This window comes from Phyllobates terribilis, unplaced genomic scaffold, assembly GCF_046119375.1.
Source record: "Phyllobates terribilis strain yellow unplaced genomic scaffold, ASM4611937v1 Scaffold_1__5_contigs__length_1240528914, whole genome shotgun sequence".
In the NCBI taxonomy this organism is placed as follows: domain Eukaryota; kingdom Metazoa; phylum Chordata; class Amphibia; order Anura; family Dendrobatidae; genus Phyllobates; species Phyllobates terribilis.
The window spans coordinates 826,263,541-826,288,636 of NW_027362761.1; the positions used below are offsets into that span (position 1 = coordinate 826,263,541).

The 25,096-nt window shown below is 40.0% G+C and overlaps 1 protein-coding gene across 1 annotated transcript in view; it reads left to right on the top strand.

Moving 5' to 3' along the window:
- NPFFR2 (neuropeptide FF receptor 2) overlaps positions 1-25,096 on the top strand; it is a 243,550-nt gene that overhangs the window by 176,010 nt on the left and 42,444 nt on the right. The window contains exon 2 of the mRNA XM_073637886.1: positions 13,061-13,389. Within this exon, the coding sequence (XP_073493987.1) occupies positions 13,068-13,389 (322 nt within the window). The 5' untranslated portion in view covers positions 13,061-13,067. The remainder of the gene's footprint in view (positions 1-13,060; positions 13,390-25,096) is intronic.

Consider the following 25,096-nt stretch of genomic DNA (forward strand, 5'->3'; position numbering starts at 1 on the left):
AAAACCTACAAAAGACAAAAGACAAAAATATATCTCATACCCTACCATCATTATATATAAATGTAAAGCAAAGTTGCATAATAAATATAGGGTACTTAGTGAACTATTTTTGATCAAAAAAAGTATACAAGCCGTCCCACCAGCGGCAAGGTGACCCTAAATTGGGACGGTACCTATACTGCCTATATTAAAAACCTTACTGTATATCAAAGTTGAAGCAATGCATATAAAAGGGTAGACAAATAGGACCGGGTCCCAACTCCAGACCACCCAGGCCCGTGGTAAGCTACATATATACCAGTCAGCTCAACAAAGGGGATGCCACACCCTTAAATTGCACAGAATGCAAACAAGACAAAAAACCAGGCAATGTGAACTGAGGTCTAAGATGGTAGACATGCAAGAAATAGGAGCATGTTCACACTAGCAAAAAAGAAACAAAACCTACAAAAGACAAAAGACAAAAATATATCTCATACCCTACCATCATTATATATAAATGTAAAGCAAAGTTGCATAATAAATATAGGGTACTTAGTGAACTATTTTTGATCAAAAAAAGTATACAAGCCGTCCCACCAGCGGCAAGGTGACCCTAAATTGGGACGGTACCTATACTGCCTATATTAAAAACCTTACTGTATATCAAAGTTGAAGCAATGCATATAAAAGGGTAGACAAATAGGACCGGGTCCCAACTCCAGACCACCCAGGCCCGTGGTAAGCTACATATATACCAGTCAGCTCAACAAAGGGGATGCCACACCCTTAAATTGCACAGAATGCAAACAAGACAAAAAAACAGGCAATGTGAACTGAGGTCTAAGATGGTAGACATGCAAGAAATAGGAGCATGTTCACACTAGCAAAAAAGAAACAAAACCTACAAAAGACAAAAGACAAAAATATATCTCATACCCTACCATCATTATATATAAATGTAAAGCAAAGTTGCATAATAAATATAGGGTACTTAGTGAACTATTTTTGATCAAAAAAAGTATACAAGCCGTCCCACCAGCGGCAAGGTGACCCTAAATTGGGACGGTACCTATACTGCCTATATTAAAAACCTTACTGTATATCAAAGTTGAAGCAATGCATATAAAAGGGTAGACAAATAGGACCGGGTCCCAACTCCAGACCACCCAGGCCCGTGGTAAGCTACATATATACCAGTCAGCTCAACAAAGGGGATGCCACACCCTTAAATTGCACAGAATGCAAACAAGACAAAAAAACAGGCAATGTGAACTGAGGTCTAAGATGGTAGACATGCAAGAAATAGGAGCATGTTCACACTAGCAAAAAAGAAACAAAACCTACAAAAGACAAAAGACAAAAATATATCTCATACCCTACCATCATTATATATAAATGTAAAGCAAAGTTGCATAATAAATATAGGGTACTTAGTGAACTATTTTTGATCAAAAAAAGTATACAAGCCGTCCCACCAGCGGCAAGGTGACCCTAAATTGGGACGGTACCTATACTGCCTATATTAAAAACCTTACTGTATATCAAAGTTGAAGCAATGCATATAAAAGGGTAGACAAATAGGACCGGGTCCCAACTCCAGACCACCCAGGCCCGTGGTAAGCTACATATATACCAGTCAGCTCAACAAAGGGGATGCCACACCCTTAAATTGCACAGAATGCAAACAAGACAAAAAAACAGGCAATGTGAACTGAGGTCTAAGATGGTAGACATGCAAGAAATAGGAGCATGTTCACACTAGCAAAAAAGAAACAAAACCTACAAAAGACAAAAGACAAAAATATATCTCATACCCTACCATCATTATATATAAATGTAAAGCAAAGTTGCATAATAAATATAGGGTACTTAGTGAACTATTTTTGATCAAAAAAAGTATACAAGCCGTCCCACCAGCGGCAAGGTGACCCTAAATTGGGACGGTACCTATACTGCCTATATTAAAAACCTTACTGTATATCAAAGTTGAAGCAATGCATATAAAAGGGTAGACAAATAGGACCGGGTCCCAACTCCAGACCACCCAGGCCCGTGGTAAGCTACATATATACCAGTCAGCTCAACAAAGGGGATGCCACACCCTTAAATTGCACAGAATGCAAACAAGACAAAAAAACAGGCAATGTGAACTGAGGTCTAAGATGGTAGACATGCAAGAAATAGGAGCATGTTCACACTAGCAAAAAAGAAACAAAACCTACAAAAGACAAAAGACAAAAATATATCTCATACCCTACCATCATTATATATAAATGTAAAGCAAAGTTGCATAATAAATATAGGGTACTTAGTGAACTATTTTTGATCAAAAAAAGTATACAAGCCGTCCCACCAGCGGCAAGGTGACCCTAAATTGGGACGGTACCTATACTGCCTATATTAAAAACCTTACTGTATATCAAAGTTGAAGCAATGCATATAAAAGGGTAGACAAATAGGACCGGGTCCCAACTCCAGACCACCCAGGCCCGTGGTAAGCTACATATATACCAGTCAGCTCAACAAAGGGGATGCCACACCCTTAAATTGCACAGAATGCAAACAAGACAAAAAAACAGGCAATGTGAACTGAGGTCTACGATGGTAGACATGCAAGAAATAGGAGCATGTTCACACTAGCAAAAAAGAAACAAAACCTACAAAAGACAAAAGACAAAAATATATCTCATACCCTACCATCATTATATATAAATGTAAAGCAAAGTTGCATAATAAATATAGGGTACTTAGTGAACTATTTTTGATCAAAAAAAGTATACAAGCCGTCCCACCAGCGGCAAGGTGACCCTAAATTGGGACGGTACCTATACTGCCTATATTAAAAACCTTACTGTATATCAAAGTTGAAGCAATGCATATAAAAGGGTAGACAAATAGGACCGGGTCCCAACTCCAGACCACCCAGGCCCGTGGTAAGCTACATATATACCAGTCAGCTCAAAAAAGGGGATGCCACATCCTTAAATTGCACAGAATGCAAACAAGACAAAAAACCAGGCAATGTGAACTGAGGTCTAAGATGGTAGACATGCAAGAAATAGGAGCATGTTCACACTAGCAAAAAAGAAACAAAACCTACAAAAGACAAAAGACAAAAATATATCTCATACCCTACCATCATTATATATAAATGTAAAGCAAAGTTGCATAATAAATATAGGGTACTTAGTGAACTATTTTTGATCAAAAAAAGTATACAAGCCGTCCCACCAGCGGCAAGGTGACCCTAAATTGGGACGGTACCTATACTGCCTATATTAAAAACCTTACTGTATATCAAAGTTGAAGCAATGCATATAAAAGGGTAGACAAATAGGACCGGGTCCCAACTCCAGACCACCCAGGCCCGTGGTAAGCTACATATATACCAGTCAGCTCAACAAAGGGGATGCCACACCCTTAAATTGCACAGAATGCAAACAAGACAAAAAAGCAGGCAATGTGAACTGAGGTCTAAGATGGTAGACGTGCAAGAAATAGGAGCATGTTCACACTAGCAAAAAAGAAACAAAACCTACAAAAGACAAAAATATATCTCATACCCTACCATCATTATATATAAATGTAAAGCAAAGTTGCATAATAAATATAGGGTACTTAGTGAACTATTTTTGATCAAAAAAAGTATACAAGCCGTCCCACCAGCTGCACGGTGACCCTAAATTGGGACGGTACCTATACTGCCTATATTAAAAACCTTACTGTATATCAAAGTTGAAGCAATGCATATAAAAGGGTAGACAAATAGGACCGGGTCCCAACTCCAGACCACCCAGGCCCGTGGTAAGCTACATATATACCAGTCAGCTCAACAAAGGGGATGCCACACCCTTAAATTGCACAGAATGCAAACAAGACAAAAAACCAGGCAATGTGAACTGAGGTCTAAGATGGTAGACATGCAAGAAATAGGAGCATGTTCACACTAGCAAAAAAGAAACAAAACCTACAAAAGACAAAAGACAAAAATATATCTCATACCCTACCATCATTATATATAAATGTAAAGCAAAGTTGCATAATAAATATAGGGTACTTAGTGAACTATTTTTGATCAAAAAAAGTATACAAGCCGTCCCACCAGCGGCAAGGTGACCCTAAATTGGGACGGTACCTATACTGCCTATATTAAAAACCTTACTGTATATCAAAGTTGAAGCAATGCATATAAAAGGGTAGACAAATAGGACCGGGTCCCAACTCCAGACCACCCAGGCCCGTGGTAAGCTACATATATACCAGTCAGCTCAACAAAGGGGATGCCACACCCTTAAATTGCACAGAATGCAAACAAGACAAAAAAACAGGCAATGTGAACTGAGGTCTAAGATGGTAGACATGCAAGAAATAGGAGCATGTTCACACTAGCAAAAAAGAAACAAAACCTACAAAAGACAAAAGACAAAAATATATCTCATACCCTACCATCATTATATATAAATGTAAAGCAAAGTTGCATAATAAATATAGGGTACTTAGTGAACTATTTTTGATCAAAAAAAGTATACAAGCCGTCCCACCAGCGGCAAGGTGACCCTAAATTGGGACGGTACCTATACTGCCTATATTAAAAACCTTACTGTATATCAAAGTTGAAGCAATGCATATAAAAGGGTAGACAAATAGGACCGGGTCCCAACTCCAGACCACCCAGGCCCGTGGTAAGCTACATATATACCAGTCAGCTCAACAAAGGGGATGCCACACCCTTAAATTGCACAGAATGCAAACAAGACAAAAAAACAGGCAATGTGAACTGAGGTCTAAGATGGTAGACATGCAAGAAATAGGAGCATGTTCACACTAGCAAAAAAGAAACAAAACCTACAAAAGACAAAAGACAAAAATATATCTCATACCCTACCATCATTATATATAAATGTAAAGCAAAGTTGCATAATAAATATAGGGTACTTAGTGAACTATTTTTGATCAAAAAAGTATACAAGCCGTCCCACCAGCGGCAAGGTGACCCTAAATTGGGACGGTACCTATACTGCCTATATTAAAAACCTTACTGTATATCAAAGTTGAAGCAATGCATATAAAAGGGTAGACAAATAGGACCGGGTCCCAACTCCAGACCACCCAGGCCCGTGGTAAGCTACATATATACCAGTCAGCTCAACAAAGGGGATGCCACACCCTTAAATTGCACAGAATGCAAACAAGACAAAAAAACAGGCAATGTGAACTGAGGTCTAAGATGGTAGACATGCAAGAAATAGGAGCATGTTCACACTAGCAAAAAAGAAACAAAACCTACAAAAGACAAAAGACAAAAATATATCTCATACCCTACCATCATTATATATAAATGTAAAGCAAAGTTGCATAATAAATATAGGGTACTTAGTGAACTATTTTTGATCAAAAAAAGTATACAAGCCGTCCCACCAGCGGCAAGGTGACCCTAAATTGGGACGGTACCTATACTGCCTATATTAAAAACCTTACTGTATATCAAAGTTGAAGCAATGCATATAAAAGGGTAGACAAATAGGACCGGGTCCCAACTCCAGACCACCCAGGCCCGTGGTAAGCTACATATATACCAGTCAGCTCAACAAAGGGGATGCCACACCCTTAAATTGCACAGAATGCAAACAAGACAAAAAAACAGGCAATGTGAACTGAGGTCTAAGATGGTAGACATGCAAGAAATAGGAGCATGTTCACACTAGCAAAAAAGAAACAAAACCTACAAAAGACAAAAGACAAAAATATATCTCATACCCTACCATCATTATATATAAATGTAAAGCAAAGTTGCATAATAAATATAGGGTACTTAGTGAACTATTTTTGATCAAAAAAAGTATACAAGCCGTCCCACCAGCGGCAAGGTGACCCTAAATTGGGACGGTACCTATACTGCCTATATTAAAAACCTTACTGTATATCAAAGTTGAAGCAATGCATATAAAAGGGTAGACAAATAGGACCGGGTCCCAACTCCAGACCACCCAGGCCCGTGGTAAGCTACATATATACCAGTCAGCTCAACAAAGGGGATGCCACACCCTTAAATTGCACAGAATGCAAACAAGACAAAAAAACAGGCAATGTGAACTGAGGTCTAAGATGGTAGACATGCAAGAAATAGGAGCATGTTCACACTAGCAAAAAAGAAACAAAACCTACAAAAGACAAAAGACAAAAATATATCTCATACCCTACCATCATTATATATAAATGTAAAGCAAAGTTGCATAATAAATATAGGGTACTTAGTGAACTATTTTTGATCAAAAAAAGTATACAAGCCGTCCCACCAGCGGCAAGGTGACCCTAAATTGGGACGGTACCTATACTGCCTATATTAAAAACCTTACTGTATATCAAAGTTGAAGCAATGCATATAAAAGGGTAGACAAATAGGACCGGGTCCCAACTCCAGACCACCCAGGCCCGTGGTAAGCTACATATATACCAGTCAGCTCAAAAAAGGGGATGCCACATCCTTAAATTGCACAGAATGCAAACAAGACAAAAAACCAGGCAATGTGAACTGAGGTCTAAGATGGTAGACATGCAAGAAATAGGAGCATGTTCACACTAGCAAAAAAGAAACAAAACCTACAAAAGACAAAAGACAAAAATATATCTCATACCCTACCATCATTATATATAAATGTAAAGCAAAGTTGCATAATAAATATAGGGTACTTAGTGAACTATTTTTGATCAAAAAAAGTATACAAGCCGTCCCACCAGCGGCAAGGTGACCCTAAATTGGGACGGTACCTATACTGCCTATATTAAAAACCTTACTGTATATCAAAGTTGAAGCAATGCATATAAAAGGGTAGACAAATAGGACCGGGTCCCAACTCCAGACCACCCAGGCCCGTGGTAAGCTACATATATACCAGTCAGCTCAACAAAGGGGATGCCACACCCTTAAATTGCACAGAATGCAAACAAGACAAAAAAGCAGGCAATGTGAACTGAGGTCTAAGATGGTAGACGTGCAAGAAATAGGAGCATGTTCACACTAGCAAAAAAGAAACAAAACCTACAAAAGACAAAAATATATCTCATACCCTACCATCATTATATATAAATGTAAAGCAAAGTTGCATAATAAATATAGGGTACTTAGTGAACTATTTTTGATCAAAAAAAGTATACAAGCCGTCCCACCAGCGGCAAGGTGACCCTAAATTGGGACGGTACCTATACTGCCTATATTAAAAACCTTACTGTATATCAAAGTTGAAGCAATGCATATAAAAGGGTAGACAAATAGGACCGGGTCCCAACTCCAGACCACCCAGGCCCGTGGTAAGCTACATATATACCAGTCAGCTCAACAAAGGGGATGCCACACCCTTAAATTGCACAGAATGCAAACAAGACAAAAAACCAGGCAATGTGAACTGAGGTCTAAGATGGTAGACATGCAAGAAATAGGAGCATGTTCACACTAGCAAAAAAGAAACAAAACCTACAAAAGACAAAAGACAAAAATATATCTCATACCCTACCATCATTATATATAAATGTAAAGCAAAGTTGCATAATAAATATAGGGTACTTAGTGAACTATTTTTGATCAAAAAAAGTATACAAGCCGTCCCACCAGCGGCAAGGTGACCCTAAATTGGGACGGTACCTATACTGCCTATATTAAAAACCTTACTGTATATCAAAGTTGAAGCAATGCATATAAAAGGGTAGAAAAATAGGACCGGGTCCCAACTCCAGACCACCCAGGCCCGTGGTAAGCTACATATATACCAGTCAGCTCAACAAAGGGGATGCCACACCCTTAAATTGCACAGAATGCAAACAAGACAAAAAATAAGTACAGTGATAGTGTTGATTACTGTACTTGTCATTTAGTGTTAAAATAAAGGATTTATTAAAAAAAAAATTGGCGTGGGGTTCCCCGTAATTTTTGTCTCTAGCGGAGGTTAAGCAGATGGCTGGGGCAGATGTTTGAAGCTTGGGAAGGGGGTAATACCCACGGAGCTTCCCAGGCTACTAATATCAGCCCCCAGCTGAATACCTAGCCTTTACTAGCTATTAAAATGGGGGACCCAAAAAAAATGACATGGGGTCCCCCCTATTTTAATAGCTAGCAAAGGCTAGGCAGACAGCTGGGGGCTGATATTAATAGCCCAGGAAGGGTGTCATGAATATTGGCCCCCTCCCAGGCTAGAAAAACCAGCCATCAGCCACCACAGAAATGGCGCATTGAGTAGGATGCGCCAATTCTGGCACTTAGCCTCGCTCTTCCCACTGCCCTGTAGCGGTGGCAGTGGGGTAATAGGGCTGGGGTTGAATTCAGCTTATAATACCAGATGACATCAAGCCCAGGTTAGTAATGGAGAGGCGTGTATAAGACACCGACATTACTAACCCCATAGTCAAAGTTAAAAAAACACAAACACCCAGAATAAAATCCTTTTAATTGAAATAAGCACACAATTCTTTAATGTTCTAAATTAAACCATACTTATCGTATCGCCCATTCCAGCTGAAGCCAATGTCTTCTGCAATAAAAGTAAAATAATAAACCAACCTCATCCTTACCTTTCCATGGTTCCCAGGACAGCTTCAGCTCTGCTACATTCACATGACAGGCTGGATCGCAGCTGAAAGCTGCCATCCAGATTGCCATGCCGCAGACACTGAGAATCGCCGGCATGCTTGCGCTCCTCAGTGTCTCGCTGTGACGGCATCCGGATGAGCCGAGTTCATGTCCAATGAACTCAGCTCATCTCATGCACGTCACTGACAGCGTGGGAGAATTCTCCTGCGCTTAGCGCTTGAGCAGGAGAATTCTCCCACGCTGGGATGGCATTGAGAAGACAAGCTGGATCGCAGCAGAGCGCTACCATTCAGCATGCCATCCTTAATAGACACTGCAGAGCGCAGGCATGCTTGCACTCTGCAGTGTCTCTGAAGGATGACCAGCTGGATGGCAGTGCTCAGCTGCGATCCAGCCTGTCATCAGGCCATGAAGCAGGGCGATCCAGGAGAATCAGCAGGGAATAGTGAACATTACATTTAGCTGTTAAAAGATCATTAAAGACTTTAGCAAGGGCACTTTCAGTACAGTGTAAGGAGTGAAATCCAGATTGTAAATGGTCAAGAAGAGAGTTATCTGAGAGATAGCGAACTAGACGAAAGTAAACCAAGCATTCTGGGAGTTTAAACATAAAGGAGAGATTTGAGATAGGTTTGTAGTTAGCAGAGAAGTTCTGGTCGAGGTATGTTTTTAAAGTAAAGGGGTTATGACTAGGGATGGGCGGACCCGTGGATGTTTGGGTCCATCGGGTTCGGCCAAACTTTATAAAAAAGTTTAATTCGAGTACCAGAACGGTACCCGAACTTGATCCCGAACTTCATTCAAGTGAATGGGGAGCCTGAACCTCCCCTGTCTGTGTGACAGCATGGGAAACACCTTAATGAAGTCACCGCCGGTCAGAGCCGCTGGGTATCCCAGACCGCTGCGGGTTCCCACGCTGTCACACAACAACATGTGAGCTAGCAGCTGTGACCAGCGGTGAAAAAGGTTCCTGATAGTAGCGAGAACAGGCGACACTAATGAGAGTATTCACCAGCCGGTGCATGTGCATAGTAAGAAATATGTCAGTGAGATATATAATTAGTGCTGTGCATGTGTAACTTACTGTACATGTATTTAGCTAATAAAGAAATAAAAGAAAAATATGGCTTGATGTCCCCCTTATTTTTAATATCCAGCTGAGGGAAAGAACACAGCTGGGGGCTGGTGTTATTACTCTGGGAATTGGGCAATAAACATGGAGCTTCCGGGGCAATTAATATCAGCTCACAGCTGTCTGCTTAGCCTTTACTGGTTATTAAAAAGGGGGGAACCCCCAAAAAAATTACGTGGGATTGTTCCTATTTATAATAACCAGCATAGGCTAAGCAAATAGGTGCAGGCTGACATTAATAGGCTAGGAAGGGGACATGCATATTGGCCCCCTCCCAGTCTAATAACACCAGCCCTCAGCCACCACCGAAATGGCACATCCATTAGATTCACCAATTCTGGTGCTTAGCCTTGTCTCTTCCTGTTTGCCCTGGTGCATTGGCAAGTGCAGTAATGGTTGTGGGGTTGATGTCAGCTATGTAATGTCCGCTGACATCAAGCCCAGATATTACTAATGGAGAGGTGTCTATTAGACACCCCCATTACTAACCCCGTAGTCAAAAATTATAAACACACACAGAAAAGTCTTTTAATTGTTCAAAACACTCCCCGACCCTCTATTTCTCAATTTATTACCTTTAAAAAATAAAATAATCCAAAGGGGTCTGCCATAAATCCATTCCATGTCCCACAACGATCCCAGACTCTGCTACATCCAGATGCAGTGTTGAGCAGTGACATCAGTAATCTTTCTACTCAGCACAGTGTCCAGAACACGCTGACAGCTGTGTGTGAATCCGGCTGCGGTGATGAGCACTGATGTAGCCTATGAATGCGGTAACCTTACTAACATCACCGCTCACAGTGTGAAAAATTTCTCAGTCAGTAAGGTTACCGCAGTTCATTAGCTATAAACTGCAATAAACTTACTGACGTCAGCGCTTGTTGCAGCAGCCGTATTCACATGCTACTGTCAGTGTATTCTAGCAGTGGTGCTGAGCTGTCTCATTACTGATGTCATCGCTCAGCACTGCATCCGGATGTAGCAGAGTTAGGGATCGTCGTGGGACACGGGATGGATTTACGGTGGACCCCTTTCGATTATTTTATTTTTTGTTGAAGTTAATTTTCTCCCCACAGCATTAGGCTAACTGCATGCGTCGGCCAGCATTATAACGCTATTAATCTGCAGATTAACCCCATGTTTGCAGGTTAATAGCATTTTTCTGGTGACAGGTTCCCTTTAAATTCGAATTTAAAAAAAGTAAATCATTTTTATTGGTGAGTGATGCAAATAATAGGCTACAATCTGTGAGTGAATACAGTAGGTATCCATTTCCTTAGCAGCACCACTACCACAGGGCAAATGGAGCATTGCTTACAGCCCTTTTCAAACAGTTGTCTGGGTGTGTAATGACTGGACTTGCAAAACACTCCAATGCAAGATATGTTTTTTTGTATCCACTCCTCTCTTTCTAATAGTCGAGGTTCTTGAATGGGGAATAAATTTCTTTAAAAATAGGCTTGGAAAGTGTAACTCTTTCTGCTGCTGTTCAGAATTTTATGTCCAAGTCCTGGATTATAAAAAATCAATAGAGTAAGCAGGGAGTATTATGTCTGTCACCTCTTAGTCACTTTCAATAGTCACTTATTTTTCTGTGTTCTAAAGACTTCTGTGTCATTTCTAAAGACATCTATTTCCTTGACTGACTTTCTAGCATTATGCTTAGCATACAGTTTCAGTTCAGCTTCTATACATGTACTTTCTTATATAAAGAAGACATTCTTTCTGTTTTGTTTTTTTAGTTTCTATTTCTTTTTTTATTTAATTTAATAACATAAAATAAGTTGCCAACTAACTAGTAACTAAAAAGCTGTGTGCATTTATAGTTTGTACTTATTTTGCAGAGAAAGCGGAATAGTTAATTATTACCTGACATCTCCTGCTAGAGATAATCAGTAAAATTACATAATACTAAGGTTTGGAAGTAAACTACGTGCTAATAAATTCTTTATTTACGTTAATGTATTTCAAAGTATTGGGTACTAATCGAATTCTATATATATATATATATATATATATACACACAAATGTAATGAGAAGAATGTCATAAGACCGGTAAAAAAGACCAGAGAGTATTCTATAAGGTATAAGTATTTTTGTAAATTCAAAACAAAAAGTCAATAGTATGTGGAAGAAAACAACTCAATGTGTTTTTTGTTCCATTTTTACCATGGGCATACCTTCTTTAAAAACATTTTTGTAGAACTGCTGAATCTTTGCCGAATAGGCTATTATTGAATTATAAGGGGAAAACACAAGGGATTGTCCACCTTTTTTTTATTTATGCGTGATCTAAAATGAAAAACAAAAGTATACTTATAGTATGTATCCCTAACCTCTCTACTGGCGTTGGCTGGATCATTGCCGGGCTCTGTGTTTCCACTTTCATATGAAAAACGATTTTAGAGTGATTTTTGGAACTTATGGGTCTTTCCAATTGATTACTTGAGTCAGTTAACAAAGCAGAGGGATGTGTCGTTAATTGGCTCAATAGAGGGTAGTATAGTTGATTTACATTTGATAGTTTTGAGCCATGTAAAGATCATCTGCCTGAAAAATGCTCATCAACAAGCTTTTACAATATGCAGTTCTCAACACTGACATGCAAATTGCTAGCTATGTTATTTACAGCATGACATACATTTTCATACAAATTGGTCATAAACAACATAATTAGCTATGTCAACTTTGAAAACAGCAATCCTCTGAACATGCAATTTTCACATGGAGGTGTTAGATGGCTCTTGGTTTTACAGCACTAATCCAATACATGTAAAGTTACACTTAAGATCCCATTAGCTGTGCCATTATCACAGCAATAACATTGACAATTTGCTAACAATAGGCATTGCTTTTGTTAAAAAAGGAAGGAGCTTAAATCCTTACCAGAAAAAAATGTCAAAACCTTTGACATAATATGTACTTTGAAGTTTGCAAAAATAGAACTGCTAAAACATGCAGAATAGTATATTGAATGAAACTTTAAAGGGGTTATGCCAGTCTTCTGATAAAAGTCTGCAGTCACAATACATGACTGCGGACTTCTGAATCCAGACATTGTGCCGTGTGCACACTGTCAGGATTCACCGATATTGCTGGTGAGAGCAGACAGTCACTTGGCTGAAAGAATGCAATTTGCATACTTACGCCCATATTCTGGCTAGACTAGACGTGCATGGCTTCTCTCAACACAAGTGAATTGAGAGAAGCCAAGCACATCTATTTGGCACATGTTGGACAATCTCTTTAATTATTTTTTGTTTTACTGAAATACAATTTTAGAGTTTTGTCAAATTCTGAAATTCTGTGACGTATAGAATACATCAAACACTATTTTTGTTTACAACTCATTTCTCTTTAAGGTTAACCATGAATGAAAAGATGGACATCAATGTATCTTTACTATGGACTCCTAAGAAAACCATCAACAGGATACAGGCTAATACAGAAGAAAACATAACTTATGTAGATTTCTATCTTCATCGGCCATCTGTGGCTGCAGTGTTCATTATCTCATACTTACTCATCTTTATCTTGTGCATGGTAGGCAATGGAGTGGTGTGCTTCATTGTTCTCAGTAGCAAGCATATGAGAACTATTACTAATCTCTTCATCTTGAATCTTGCGGTCAGTGATTTGTTGGTTGGAATCTTCTGTATGCCTACAACTTTGCTAGATAACATCATTGCAGGTATGTCCAATGTTTTCTGTTATATATACTGCCTATTATATATTGTTATTTTGCAACAAATACTCAACAGATCACTAAAGGAATATACAGTATAATAAAAAAATAATAATATTTTGAAATCTAATTTTTTTTTTTTATTTATTTTCAAATAGGGCCAGCAGTGGACATGAAATTTAATGACAATGACCATCTAATAAGAAATTTAACAATATGCACACAGTTAAACTTGGTGTGTATTTCCCCTGTTACTTAAATGTGTCTGTGGGGGGGTGTCTCTCAAACAAAACAGACTGAACCTTCCAATTTTTGTGGGGCCAGCCAACCATCTAATGTAGTAGTGAATTCCTATTGCTAAACAGGTGATGCCGCTGGATAGAAGCATCCAGAAGTTTGAATTCAAGCTTCTGATTCCTTTGTTCTCATAAAAAAACTCTTGTTTTTATCTGACTTTGGGTTTACACAAGCCGATGACGATTATTAAACAATCACCAATTAGCTATTTCAACCCATGTGCATCGAATGATCGGTAATAGCTCTGTATGCATAGAGTGTCGATCTCAGCAGCACATGTCCTGTTTACAAAATGATGATTTTTAAGCAAACTTAAAAATAATTTCAAATGTTGACCGAGTATTCTGCTTGTTTATCGAGTAGTTGTCAACTAGTTTACACTGATTATCATGAAACAAGTGTACAAATATTACAGGGAGAGTGTGGCTCGAATATAAAATGATCCAGAATTAATAGCTACAATTTATTTATAATTTTCACAGATTTCAACAATGTGTCACTTATTCGGCTGTGTTCTGTTGTTTACTTATAATGAAGGTTTTATCACTAGGACATTATCACTGCCAGGACATGTGCTCATGTGAGCCCAGGTCTGACAACTCCCGCTTCTCTGATAAGCAATTCACTGCACATAGACAATGTACACAAAGAGTTGTGGTGTGGGCTGGGTTAGCATTCTGAGCTCTGCTTCATGCTACATCTAAAAACTATTTGTTTCACCCAGTAAACTAAGTGATACATCATTGGATCCAGGGTCTTTTTTCCTACATTATGTTGCTCCCAGATGAGCAAAAACCTGTTGACAGATAACATTAAAGGCAAGGATTATTAGCACCAATTTTTAAAACGAATCCAATAAGAATATTGATTTGGAGCTATAATACTTTATTGCAATGATGTCGTGATGACAATAGTGAACCATGGTGACTCTACTTTATGGAGTAAATCAGTCAGTTAAATTTATAGCGAGTTAATCAATAACTGAGAAGTCAATCTTATTACTCCAATATAGCAATTAATAAAGCAATCTTATCTACAATGGAAATTACAACTTCGGGCTTTCATGAGTCATTATTGACAGTGAGGAAATGGCAGCTGGATATAGCTGGTGTTGTTAGTCAAAAAGAGAGGGTGAGAAGATGGGAGTCATCAGCAGAAAGATAGTAATTAAATCTCAACCTGTCGATTGAAAGAAGTGTAAACTGAGAAAAGAAAGTGAAGACGGAGGAAATAAACAAATCCGCTTGTTGATTGAAAATTATTATCACACTCAAAATCCAAATTTATAACTATTTACAGTGGATACGGAAAGTATTCAGACCCCTTTAAATTTTTCACTCTTTGTTTCATTGCAGCCATTTGGTAAATTCTAAAAAGTTCATTTTTTTCTCATTAATGTACACTCTGCACCCCATCTTGACTTAAAATAACAGAAATGTAGAAATTTTTGCAAATTTATTAAAAAAGAAAAACTGAAATATCTAAAAGTAAAAAAAATGTTACAATTAATAAAAAAATATTGAAATAAAAATAAAACACATTAGACTCACCTACACCTTGTTTACGATGTTCTCCGCCCTTGTAAAAAATAAAAAATAAAAAAACACCATACTGTGTTTCCTGAGCTGTCATGCAAATGACAGCACGGGAAACCAGGTATATTTAGCTCCCCTATTCACATGAATAGAGTCCGTGTTGGGGTTCGGGTACTGTTCTGGTATCCGAACCCAAACTTTTACTAAATCGTTCAGCGTTCGGCTCAATTAACCGAACCCGAACAGTCACGAGTTTGCCCATTACTATTCACTAGGGACAAGACAATTCTACACTGACTGTCCTTTATTGGCCACATCTAATGAATGTTACCCAAACTCACTGGTAGGCTAACCAATCTAATGTGTATTGTGGTGACCACTCTCTCCCTATAGACAGAGTAAACCAAAGTCAGACATATTGAGTATCAACATGCCTGATTCTTTTTTTCTTACTGAGATAAACACAGCCAGAGTATCTGGCAGAGGATTGTTCTTTAATCTCTGCTATGAAAACATTGGTCAAGCTGCTATGAATATGAAGCCAATGCTTTGAAAAAGTCTGTCAGCCAAACAAATTTTCATCCGACAGATATCCAAATTATATGAACAGCCTTTACTATGGTTTAAGGCCCCAGTATATATTAGATGAAAAATATGCCAATGATTATTCATCGGATAACTGAATGATTGTTTATCAATGGCCCCAAGTACATCACAGGCTAATATTGTAATAGTGTTTTTAGTGACTACAAACTTTTTTAGTTGGTCATGTCATAGAAAATATTACCCCTCTTCTCTCCTCCCTTATCTGCCATTTGTCACAGTAGAAGAGATGACAGTTGCTTCTATGCAAGTAGCATTCCAGGCCAGAGGTGGCAAACTCATTACCATACAAATGGAGCTTCTAGTAGCAGAGGCCTGTGATAAATATACACCTAGGTGAGGAGGATGCAGTTCCTAGCTTCAAAAGAATTCTCTCTCACCCCAGGGCATCCCCATTTACTGAACAGAAATCTGCAATCTCGCTGGTGCCGACACGAAAATTGAATATTGGAAGTTCTATACCTTCAATAATAATGGTACACATATTTTTAGCTGCAAGGTCAGCTAAGGATCAATACGCATATTTTTCTGGATCTGTGAGCCCTTCCGTTGAGCTGTAATGCAAAAGTAACAAAATAACAGATCGCAGCTATACCATGTGTAGTCTGTAAAAAAGATAAATTCGTAATAAAAAAATATGGCATCACCTGAGAGCTTCTGCGATCAACTAGTGAGGCGTTATCGCAGAAGTTAGATATTTTAATAAAACCATGAAGAGTGGGGCCCACCCCATGTGAGGTCGTCGCAGGGGAGTGTGTGGGCAGGTCCCCCCTTCGGCATAAAAGATCTAGCTGAAGATTGATCTATACTCATTGCCGGGAGGTATGTATTCTATAAGCAAGGGGTCCCGTTCAATAATGGTCTAAATCAATTGGAGCGCCTTCCCTCCAGCTAAACTGAATCATCTCTGCGATCTGTATAGTAAGTTCTTCTATTAATCCCTTTTATTTTAATGTAACTGTATATTCTGTACTGTATTGTCTCCATTTGTAAAACCTTTGTATATTTTTCAGAAACACTGCCCCCCTTTTGGATTAAATATAAAATATAATAGTCTATTTTTCCTAAACACTGCCTCCCTTTTGGATTAAATATAAAATTTAAGAGTCTGTTCCTTCTGTCCTGTAATTGTTCCTTCCCCGAATCTATACGCTACCAGAATGCAGGGGTCCAATCAGGCCTGTATTGTATTTCAAATATGATCCGTGGTGGCAGTGAATAATCTTAATTTGGCTATTGTGAAGCTGGCAGTGACCGTACGGGGGTGTATACAGATATTCCATGCATTGGAATCCGGAGGTGTGTACGCCATATGCTTTCTGCTCGCTTGCCGATAGCTACGTAGTGAGTAATCTGGATCATGTGCAAGCGAATCCCTGACAATCCTGACAAAGTGATAGCAGCGGTGGGATATTGTGTGATCCCCCCAGTGTCGTTCCTGACAAATTGGTGGCAGCGGTGGGATATTGTATGGTCCCGCTGGTGTCATCTCTGACAGTCATTGGTCAAGAGAATTGTTCATTTCACTAAACCAGCATATTCATTCATTATGGTCAAAAGCAGCCATTTATTTCCAGCTTTATCCTATGTGTATGCTACTCTATACTTTTAAAGGCCCCTTTTGAACAAAATAGCTTGTTATGGAAATGAGAATTCCACTGTACATGCCGCATGACTTTCCTCCAGATGTTTCACAGACTATTGTACATTGAATGACCTAATGTTAGAACCTTGCTCTTAGGTTTTTTCCTTTGCTGGTCACATGACCTTGTTGGCCTATTTAATCCTGCTCCGCCCTTCTGGCTTTGCTGGACTTCATTGTATAACTACTTTCTAGCTAGCCTGTGCTCTGTATCTAACTCTGTTAGTTTGCTTGGTCTACGGACCTCAGTGTTCTATATATTTTGTTTGTTTGTCTGTCTGCTACTATTTCTGTTAGGAGGTGTCCCATTTTCCTCCCAGTCCTTAGTACTTGTAGGGATTCCTTCCCCACATCTATAGGTCTCCGTACAGACTAGCTTAGGACTTTAGCAGGTCTGATCGCAGGATCAGGTCCCCTGTTCCATCGTAGGGATAAAGCTGAGTTCTATCGTAGGGACAGATCTCCTCTCTTTCCTTAGCTCTGGTAGCAGAACATAACAGTAAGTCCAGCCTGCAAATTCTCTAAGGAAAGATTTTTCTGTTCCATCATGGTGTCAGTTCAGGATTTTGCTCATCGCCTGCAGGGACTCTCTCTGGAGGTGGCCGAGCTCCGTCAGCACGTGAGTAACTGTCCTGGAGCACATTTCTTGGAGCCTAAGGTATGTTTGCCGGATTTATTTTTTGGTGAACACCGAGAATTTTTTTCATTTAAAAATGCTTGCTTATTGTATTTTCGCTTGAGACCCAAGTCCTCTGGGGATGAATCCCAGCGCATAGGGTTCATAATGTCAATTTTGCGCAAAGAGCCTCAGGAGTGGGCCTTTTCTTTGCAACCTAGTGATACATGCTTCAGATCAGTGGATAGTTTTTTTTCTGCTTTGGGGCTATTATATGATGATCCTGACCGTGTCGCATCAGCTGAGACTGAGTTGAGACGTTTGAAACAGGGATCAGGTAATGTGGAAAAATATTGTACTCATTTCCGTCGATGGTCTACTCAAACAGGGTGGAACGATTCTGCTCTGAAAAGTCTATTTCTTGCTGGGCTCAATGAAAGGGTTAAAGACCTGCTAATTGCTTATCCTACACCTGAAGATTTGCAGCAGGCTATGCAATTAGCTATACGGGTGGATAGGAGACTGCGTGCAAGGGTTAATGAGAGCAAATCCTCTGCTATGTCAGTTTCTGGTTATGAGAATGTGTGTACTAACAGTGGTGAACCGATGGAGATTGGATCGGTGGCACCTCGCTCTCAAGAAAAAGACCGTAGATTTTTTGAAGGCTTGTGTTTCTATTGCGGAAAATCTGGTCATTTGATTAAAGGCTGTGAGCTTCGTATGAAGAAAGAAAAAAAAATGGTCAGTCATGCCCGTATTGCCTGTTTAAATTCCAAGGGTGTATTTTTAAGCTGCTTCCACGATTGCTCAGGAAAAATTAATGGAATTTCGGGTGTTTGTCGATTGTGGGTCTACTCTGAATGTAATTGATGGGGGATTCTTGGAAAGACTCAATTTAAAACCCGAACCTTTATCATCCCCCATTGCTGTGGTTTCTGTGGATGGTTCCCCTTTGAAGAATATTACTCTCAAGGTCTGTGAATTTCCTCTCACTATTAATGGTGTTCACCATGAGAAATTGGATTTGGTAGTTTTGAATAACTTGCCTTCTCCAGTAATATTGGGATTGCCCTGGTTAAAATTTCACAATCCTGTACTGGATTGGTCTACCAGTGAAATTAAATCCTGGAGCCATAAATGTTATGACAAGTGTTGTAACGGGCATATTGCAGCTTTGGATAGGGGAGAATTGCCTGTTCCTATTCAGGATTTTTGGAGAGTTTTTTCTGAGAAGGAATCGCAGGTTTTGCCTCCCCATAGAGACTATGATTGTTCTATTGAATTTGTCCCTGGAGCGACTCTTCCTCCAGGGAAGAGTCGTTTATTTAACCTTACTATTCCTGAGAGGAAGGCTTTGGAGGAATACATACAGACAAGTTTGGCCGCCGGTCACATTAGGCCTTCTAAGTCTCCTGTGGCGGTTGGATTTTTTTTTGTAAAAAAAAAGGACGGCGGTTTACGTCCTTGTCTGGATTTTCGTGAGATTAACAAAATTACTGTACGCAATCCTTACCCACTGCCATTGATTCCTGATTTATTTAACCAGTTAATGGGGGCCAAGTGGTTCTCTAAAATTGACCTTAAGGGGGCATACAATCTGTTGCGCATGAAGGAGGGTGACGAATGGAAGACTGCTTTTAACACTCCTGTGGGTCATTTTGAGAATCTGGTTATGCCTTTTGGTCTTACTAATGCTCCTGCATTTTTTCAGAATCTTATTAATGACATCCTTAGACCTTTGATCGGCAAAAATGTGGTTGTGTATTTGGATGACATTTTGATTTATTCGCCGGATCTGGAGTCTCATTGGCGGAGCGTACGTGAGGTATTACAGTTGTTAATGGACAATTCGCTTTTTGCTAAGCTGGAGAAATGTGAGTTTGCTGTACAGAGAATTAGTTTTTTGGGTTACATTATCTCCAGCGAAGGTTTTGAGATGGACCCGGTTAAAGTTCAAGCTGTACAGGAATGGCCTAGGCCTATTGGTTTGAAATCGATACAGAGGTTTTTAGGTTTCGCCAATTATTACAGAAAATTCATAAAAATTTTTTCTAGTATTGTCAAACCTCTGACCGATCTCACCAGGAAAGGTGCTGATACGGTTCAGTGGTCTTCTGAGGCCATTGAAGCTTTTGTGTATCTCAAGGAGAGGTTCACCTCTGCTCCCATCCTTATGCAGCCTGATGTGACTAAGCCGTTTTTGGTTGAGGTTGATGCTTCCTCTGTGGGGGTTGGCGCAGTATTGTCTCAGGATAACGGGGATGGATTACATCCCTGTGCCTTTTTTTCAAAAAATTTTTCGGAGACTGAACTGAATTACGATATTGGTAATCGGGAATTATTGGCTATTAAACTCGCATTTGAACACTGGCGCCACTTCTTGGAAGGTGCGGAATTTCCCGTTCAGGTTCTTACGGATCATAAAAATCTGATATATGTTGATGCTGCCAAGCGCCTGAATGCCCGTCAGGCTAGGTGGGCACTGTTTTTCTCGCGGTTTAATTTCTCCGTTACTTACATCCCTGGTACTAAGAATGTTAAGGCGGATGCCTTGTCTCGCAGTTTTTCTCCCATAGTCGTTGCTGAGAAAGAGGAGAACATTTTACAAGAAGGTGTTGTGATAGCTGCTTTGGACTCCGTTTTGGAAGATGAGATTCTTAAAGCACAGGAGAATGCCCCATCTAACACTCCTCATGGGAGGTTGTTTGTGCCTGGGACCTTTAGGAGAGATTTGTTTGTTGAGTGTCACGAATCTCGGTTGGCAGGTCATCCCGGAATCTCTGAGACCAAGAGACTGGTGGGTCGCAGTTTTTGGTGGCCTGGATGGCAGAAGGAAGTCATTAAGTGGGTGCGTCAATGTACTATATGTGCTAGATCTAAGTCCTCACATACTCCTGCTGCGGGGTTGCTTTGTCCTTTGGAGGTTACCAGTGCTCCTTGGACACATTTGGCTATGGACTTTATAACTGACCTGCCCCCCTCTGAGGGTTTTACTGTCATCTGGGTGGTCGTGGACCGTTTTAGCAAGATGTGTCACTTGGTTCCCTTCGTCAAACTGCCCTGCGCTAAAACTCTCGCTAAGGCCTTTGTCAAGGAAATTGTCAGACTTCATGGCGTTCCTACTGACATTGTTTCTGATAGGGGTCCTCAGTTCGTGGCTCGTTTTTGGCGTGCCTTTTGTGACAGGTTGGGAGTTCATTTATCGTTCTCGTCCGGATATCATCCTGAATCTAATGGCCAGACAGAAAGGAAAAACCAGGATGTTGAGCAGTTCTTGCGTTGTTTTGTGGCAGACAATCAAGAGGGGTGGTCTGAGTTTCTGCCACTTGCTGAATTTGCTCTGAACAATCATACATCTTCTTCTGCTGGTTGTTCGCCTTTTTTTTGTTGTTCTGGGAGACATCCGTCGTTTGGGTCGTTCTCCAAGTTGGGATCTGCCGTGCCTGAGGAGGAGAATTTTTCCTGTGATTTGGAGAGAGTTTGGACGGATGTGCGTGGTAATCTTCAGGAGGCCAACAGAAAATCTAAATACTACTTTGATAGGAAACGACAGGAGGTTTTGTTCGCTGTTGGTGACATGGTTTGGTTGTCCTCTAGGAATCTGCGGTTGAGGATTCCTTCTAAGAAATTGGGTCCCAAGTTTGTAGGGCCCTTTAAGGTGCTTCAGGTTGTCAACCAATCTGCTGTTAGGTTGGAGGTTCCTACCTCCTGGAGAATTAATCCGGTATTTCATGTCTCTCTGTTAAAAAAAGCTGTTGTGTCGGATGGTGACGCCTCTGCCTCTGTTCCTCCGGTGGTGGAGGACGGGGAATATGAAATTTCTCGCATCCTTAACTCTAGACGGTATAGAGGTAGTTTGCAGTATCTTGTGGCCTGGAAAGGTTTCGGACCTGAGGATAACTCTTGGGTGAGGTCAGATGATGTTTCCACGTCCAGACTTATCAGAGCGTTTCACAGGAGATTTCCTGATAAGCCTGGTCCTAGGGGATCCGGAGGATCCTCTTAGAAGGGGGGGTACTGTTAGAACCTTGCTCTTAGGTTTTTTCCTTTGCTGGTCACATGACCTTGTTGGCCTATTTAATCCTGCTCCGCCCTTCTGGCTTTGCTGGACTTCATTGTATAACTACTTTCTAGCTAGCCTGTGCTCTGTATCTAACTCTGTTAGTTTGCTTGGTCTACGGACCTCAGTGTTCTATATATTTTGTTTGTTTGTCTGTCTGCTACTATTTCTGTTAGGCGGTGTCCCATTTTCCTCCCAGTCCTTAGTACTTGTAGGGATTCCTTCCCCACATCTATAGGTCTCCGTACAGACTAGCTTAGGACTTTAGCAGGTCTGATCGCAGGATCAGGTACCCTGTTACATCGTAGGGATAAAGCTGAGTTCTATCGTAGGGACAGATCTCCTCTCTTTCCTTAGCTCTGGTAGCAGAACATAACACCTAACCATTTCATCTAGCAGAATGAAGGTCACTGTGGAGAGCTTTTAGGAAAGACTTAGAATTTTAAAAGGAAAAAGAAACCATTAGAGATGAGCAGATCGATCCACAGAGGATTGGGTTCGAGTTGAATTTCCTGAAATTCTCGGTTTCATGTGAATTCGAATATTTTGAGATTTAATTCACGGCTCAGAAAAAAAATTTTGCCCTGCACCATTTTCCATACTGCTAAATTATCAAAGAGCAGGTTAATATCATTTTGCATTGCTGCACAGTCCTTTCCATAATGCCCTGCAGGTATGACATATAGTGAATTATCAAACCCTGTACAGTGGTGGTCATTAACTTGATCAACAGTTTCTACAGCAGAGTCGTTTTCCATCTCCAGAGCCACTGGGAAAAGTGTAAGCTCTTATGATGAGCAGGGTCCTCTCTCTCTCGCGTAGAGTGTAAGCTCTTATGATGAGCAGTGTCCTTTCTCTCTCTTCTGTAGTGTAAGCTCTTATGATCAGCAAGGTCCTCTCTCTTCTATAGAGTGTAAGCTCTTATGGTCAGCGGGTTTTCTCTTTCTCTCCTCCCCTCCACGTATATTTTCTGAGTAATTACAAGCTTTACAATATTGAGATTTGTGCAAATTTATTCACTGCCAATTAATTTTTTGGAAAAAATTCAGTGAAATCAGCAAATTTGAATTTGAAAAGATCCACTAATCTCTAGCAACCATTGATCACAGGATTGTTTCAATAGTACAGTGAATAGAAATGTCATTGTATATTGATAAGTGTGCAGTTCATTTCTCACATATTGAAATATTGATCAAAAAACATTATATTCCATGTCAGGTTAACTTTGAAAAATATTACATGCTGTCAAAAGATCAAACAACAGAAAACATTCAGTCTTGTATATATGCATTATGAAATCTAAAGTGCTTTCTAATGAATTTGGATTATAAAATAGCAGAGCATTATGATGCTCGTTGTACAGTGGCACAGGGAACATCAGTACTTTCAAAAATGTATACTTTGTGTGCTGCTGCAACAATATCCATCTAGTGTAGTATATACTGTACGGATATTTACTTAGTACTTAGAGCATCGACAAAACATAGATCAAAAGACCTTGTTTTACTAATATTTAAAGAAGAATTTTTTAATCCATCTGACATTGTATGTGGCAGGAATCTGACACAGGGCTGTGAGCGAAGAAATGGTGCCAGAAGGTTAGTGTTAGAGATGAGCGGATCTAGCAAAATAAGAATTTGAACAGCATAACCAGAACAATAAACAGAATTTTTTGAAATTCCAAAGTTAAATTAGAAAACAGCAAAAAGGCAATGGTACTCACCAGTCAAGGGTTCAAGAAAAATGCTCACCAGGACGCAGCCGGCCCCCCTCTGTAAGAAGGAGTTAACACAGGTGCAGAATGCTGTGAGCAATCACTCTCACCCACTCTCACTGGAGGAGCGACTGCCTAGCACTAAAGCTGCACACAGATGAAACTTGCAAATAGGGTGCAATTCACACACTCGCAGCAACTGTGTCTAGTCGGCATCCTATAAAACGCCCTTCCTATTCGATTAGACGGTATGCCCGGCACCCTCTCCGTGCATCGCAGAGGTACAAAAGCCCCTATTCACAAGGTCACCATTAGTGGGTCTTCTTACAAAGGGGGGCTGGCTGCATCCTGGTGTGCATTTTTCTTGAACCCTTGGCTGGTGAGTACCATTGCCTTTTTGCTGTTTCCAAAATAAGAATTCGCTAAATCATGAGAATTTTCCTGGGAAATTCAATTTGCAGTAAACTTATTATCTGACAATTAAATGTCTCTCCAGACTCATGAGAATAATAACATTACATGTAAAAAATATAAAAAGTACTTAAACTCATCTTGCTGCTCACCTTTCTGGCCCCTACACTCTTCACCGGTTCCTGTCCGATCCTCGTTGCATCTTCTTATCACTGCCACGAGTGCTGAAATCGCAGGCTTTTCCAGGCTAGGCTGGGACTTCTGGCACTGATAATGCCTAGACAATTCTGTGCATGCGCGCATATGTTCACGGTTCACGTCGTGATGTTGTGATGTTATGCACGCATGCACAGAACCATTCTGGTCCTCATCAGAGGAAGAAGTCCTGACCATAGCGACTGTAAGAAGATGCAATCAGGATCAGACGAGGTTCAGTGAGGAGCAGAGGGGCTGGAGAGGTGAATGGTGAGGATAAGTATTGTATTTTTATTATTTTAAAACTTTTAGTGGCACTTTGCACTTAAGCAAAATGCCGGCCAGCCAGTCTTCCTTTTGTTGAATCTGCAAAGAAGTGAATAACAAAAAAAAATCTGCATGTTGGCGAATGTGAATTATTGAAAAATTTGAGTAGAATTTAATTCCAATTGAATGTATTCACTCATCTCTAGTTATTGTAGATTTTAAAAAAAATGTATGCTACACCATGGACTTTATCAAGTATAAATTAATATACTTCACTGCTGGAAGTTTGTCTTTTCTACTTTTGTCTGTCAGTGCTGATGGCGCTTCATTTCAGGGATAGGCTAGATGCTGCGGCAGTGACCACTGAGATTTT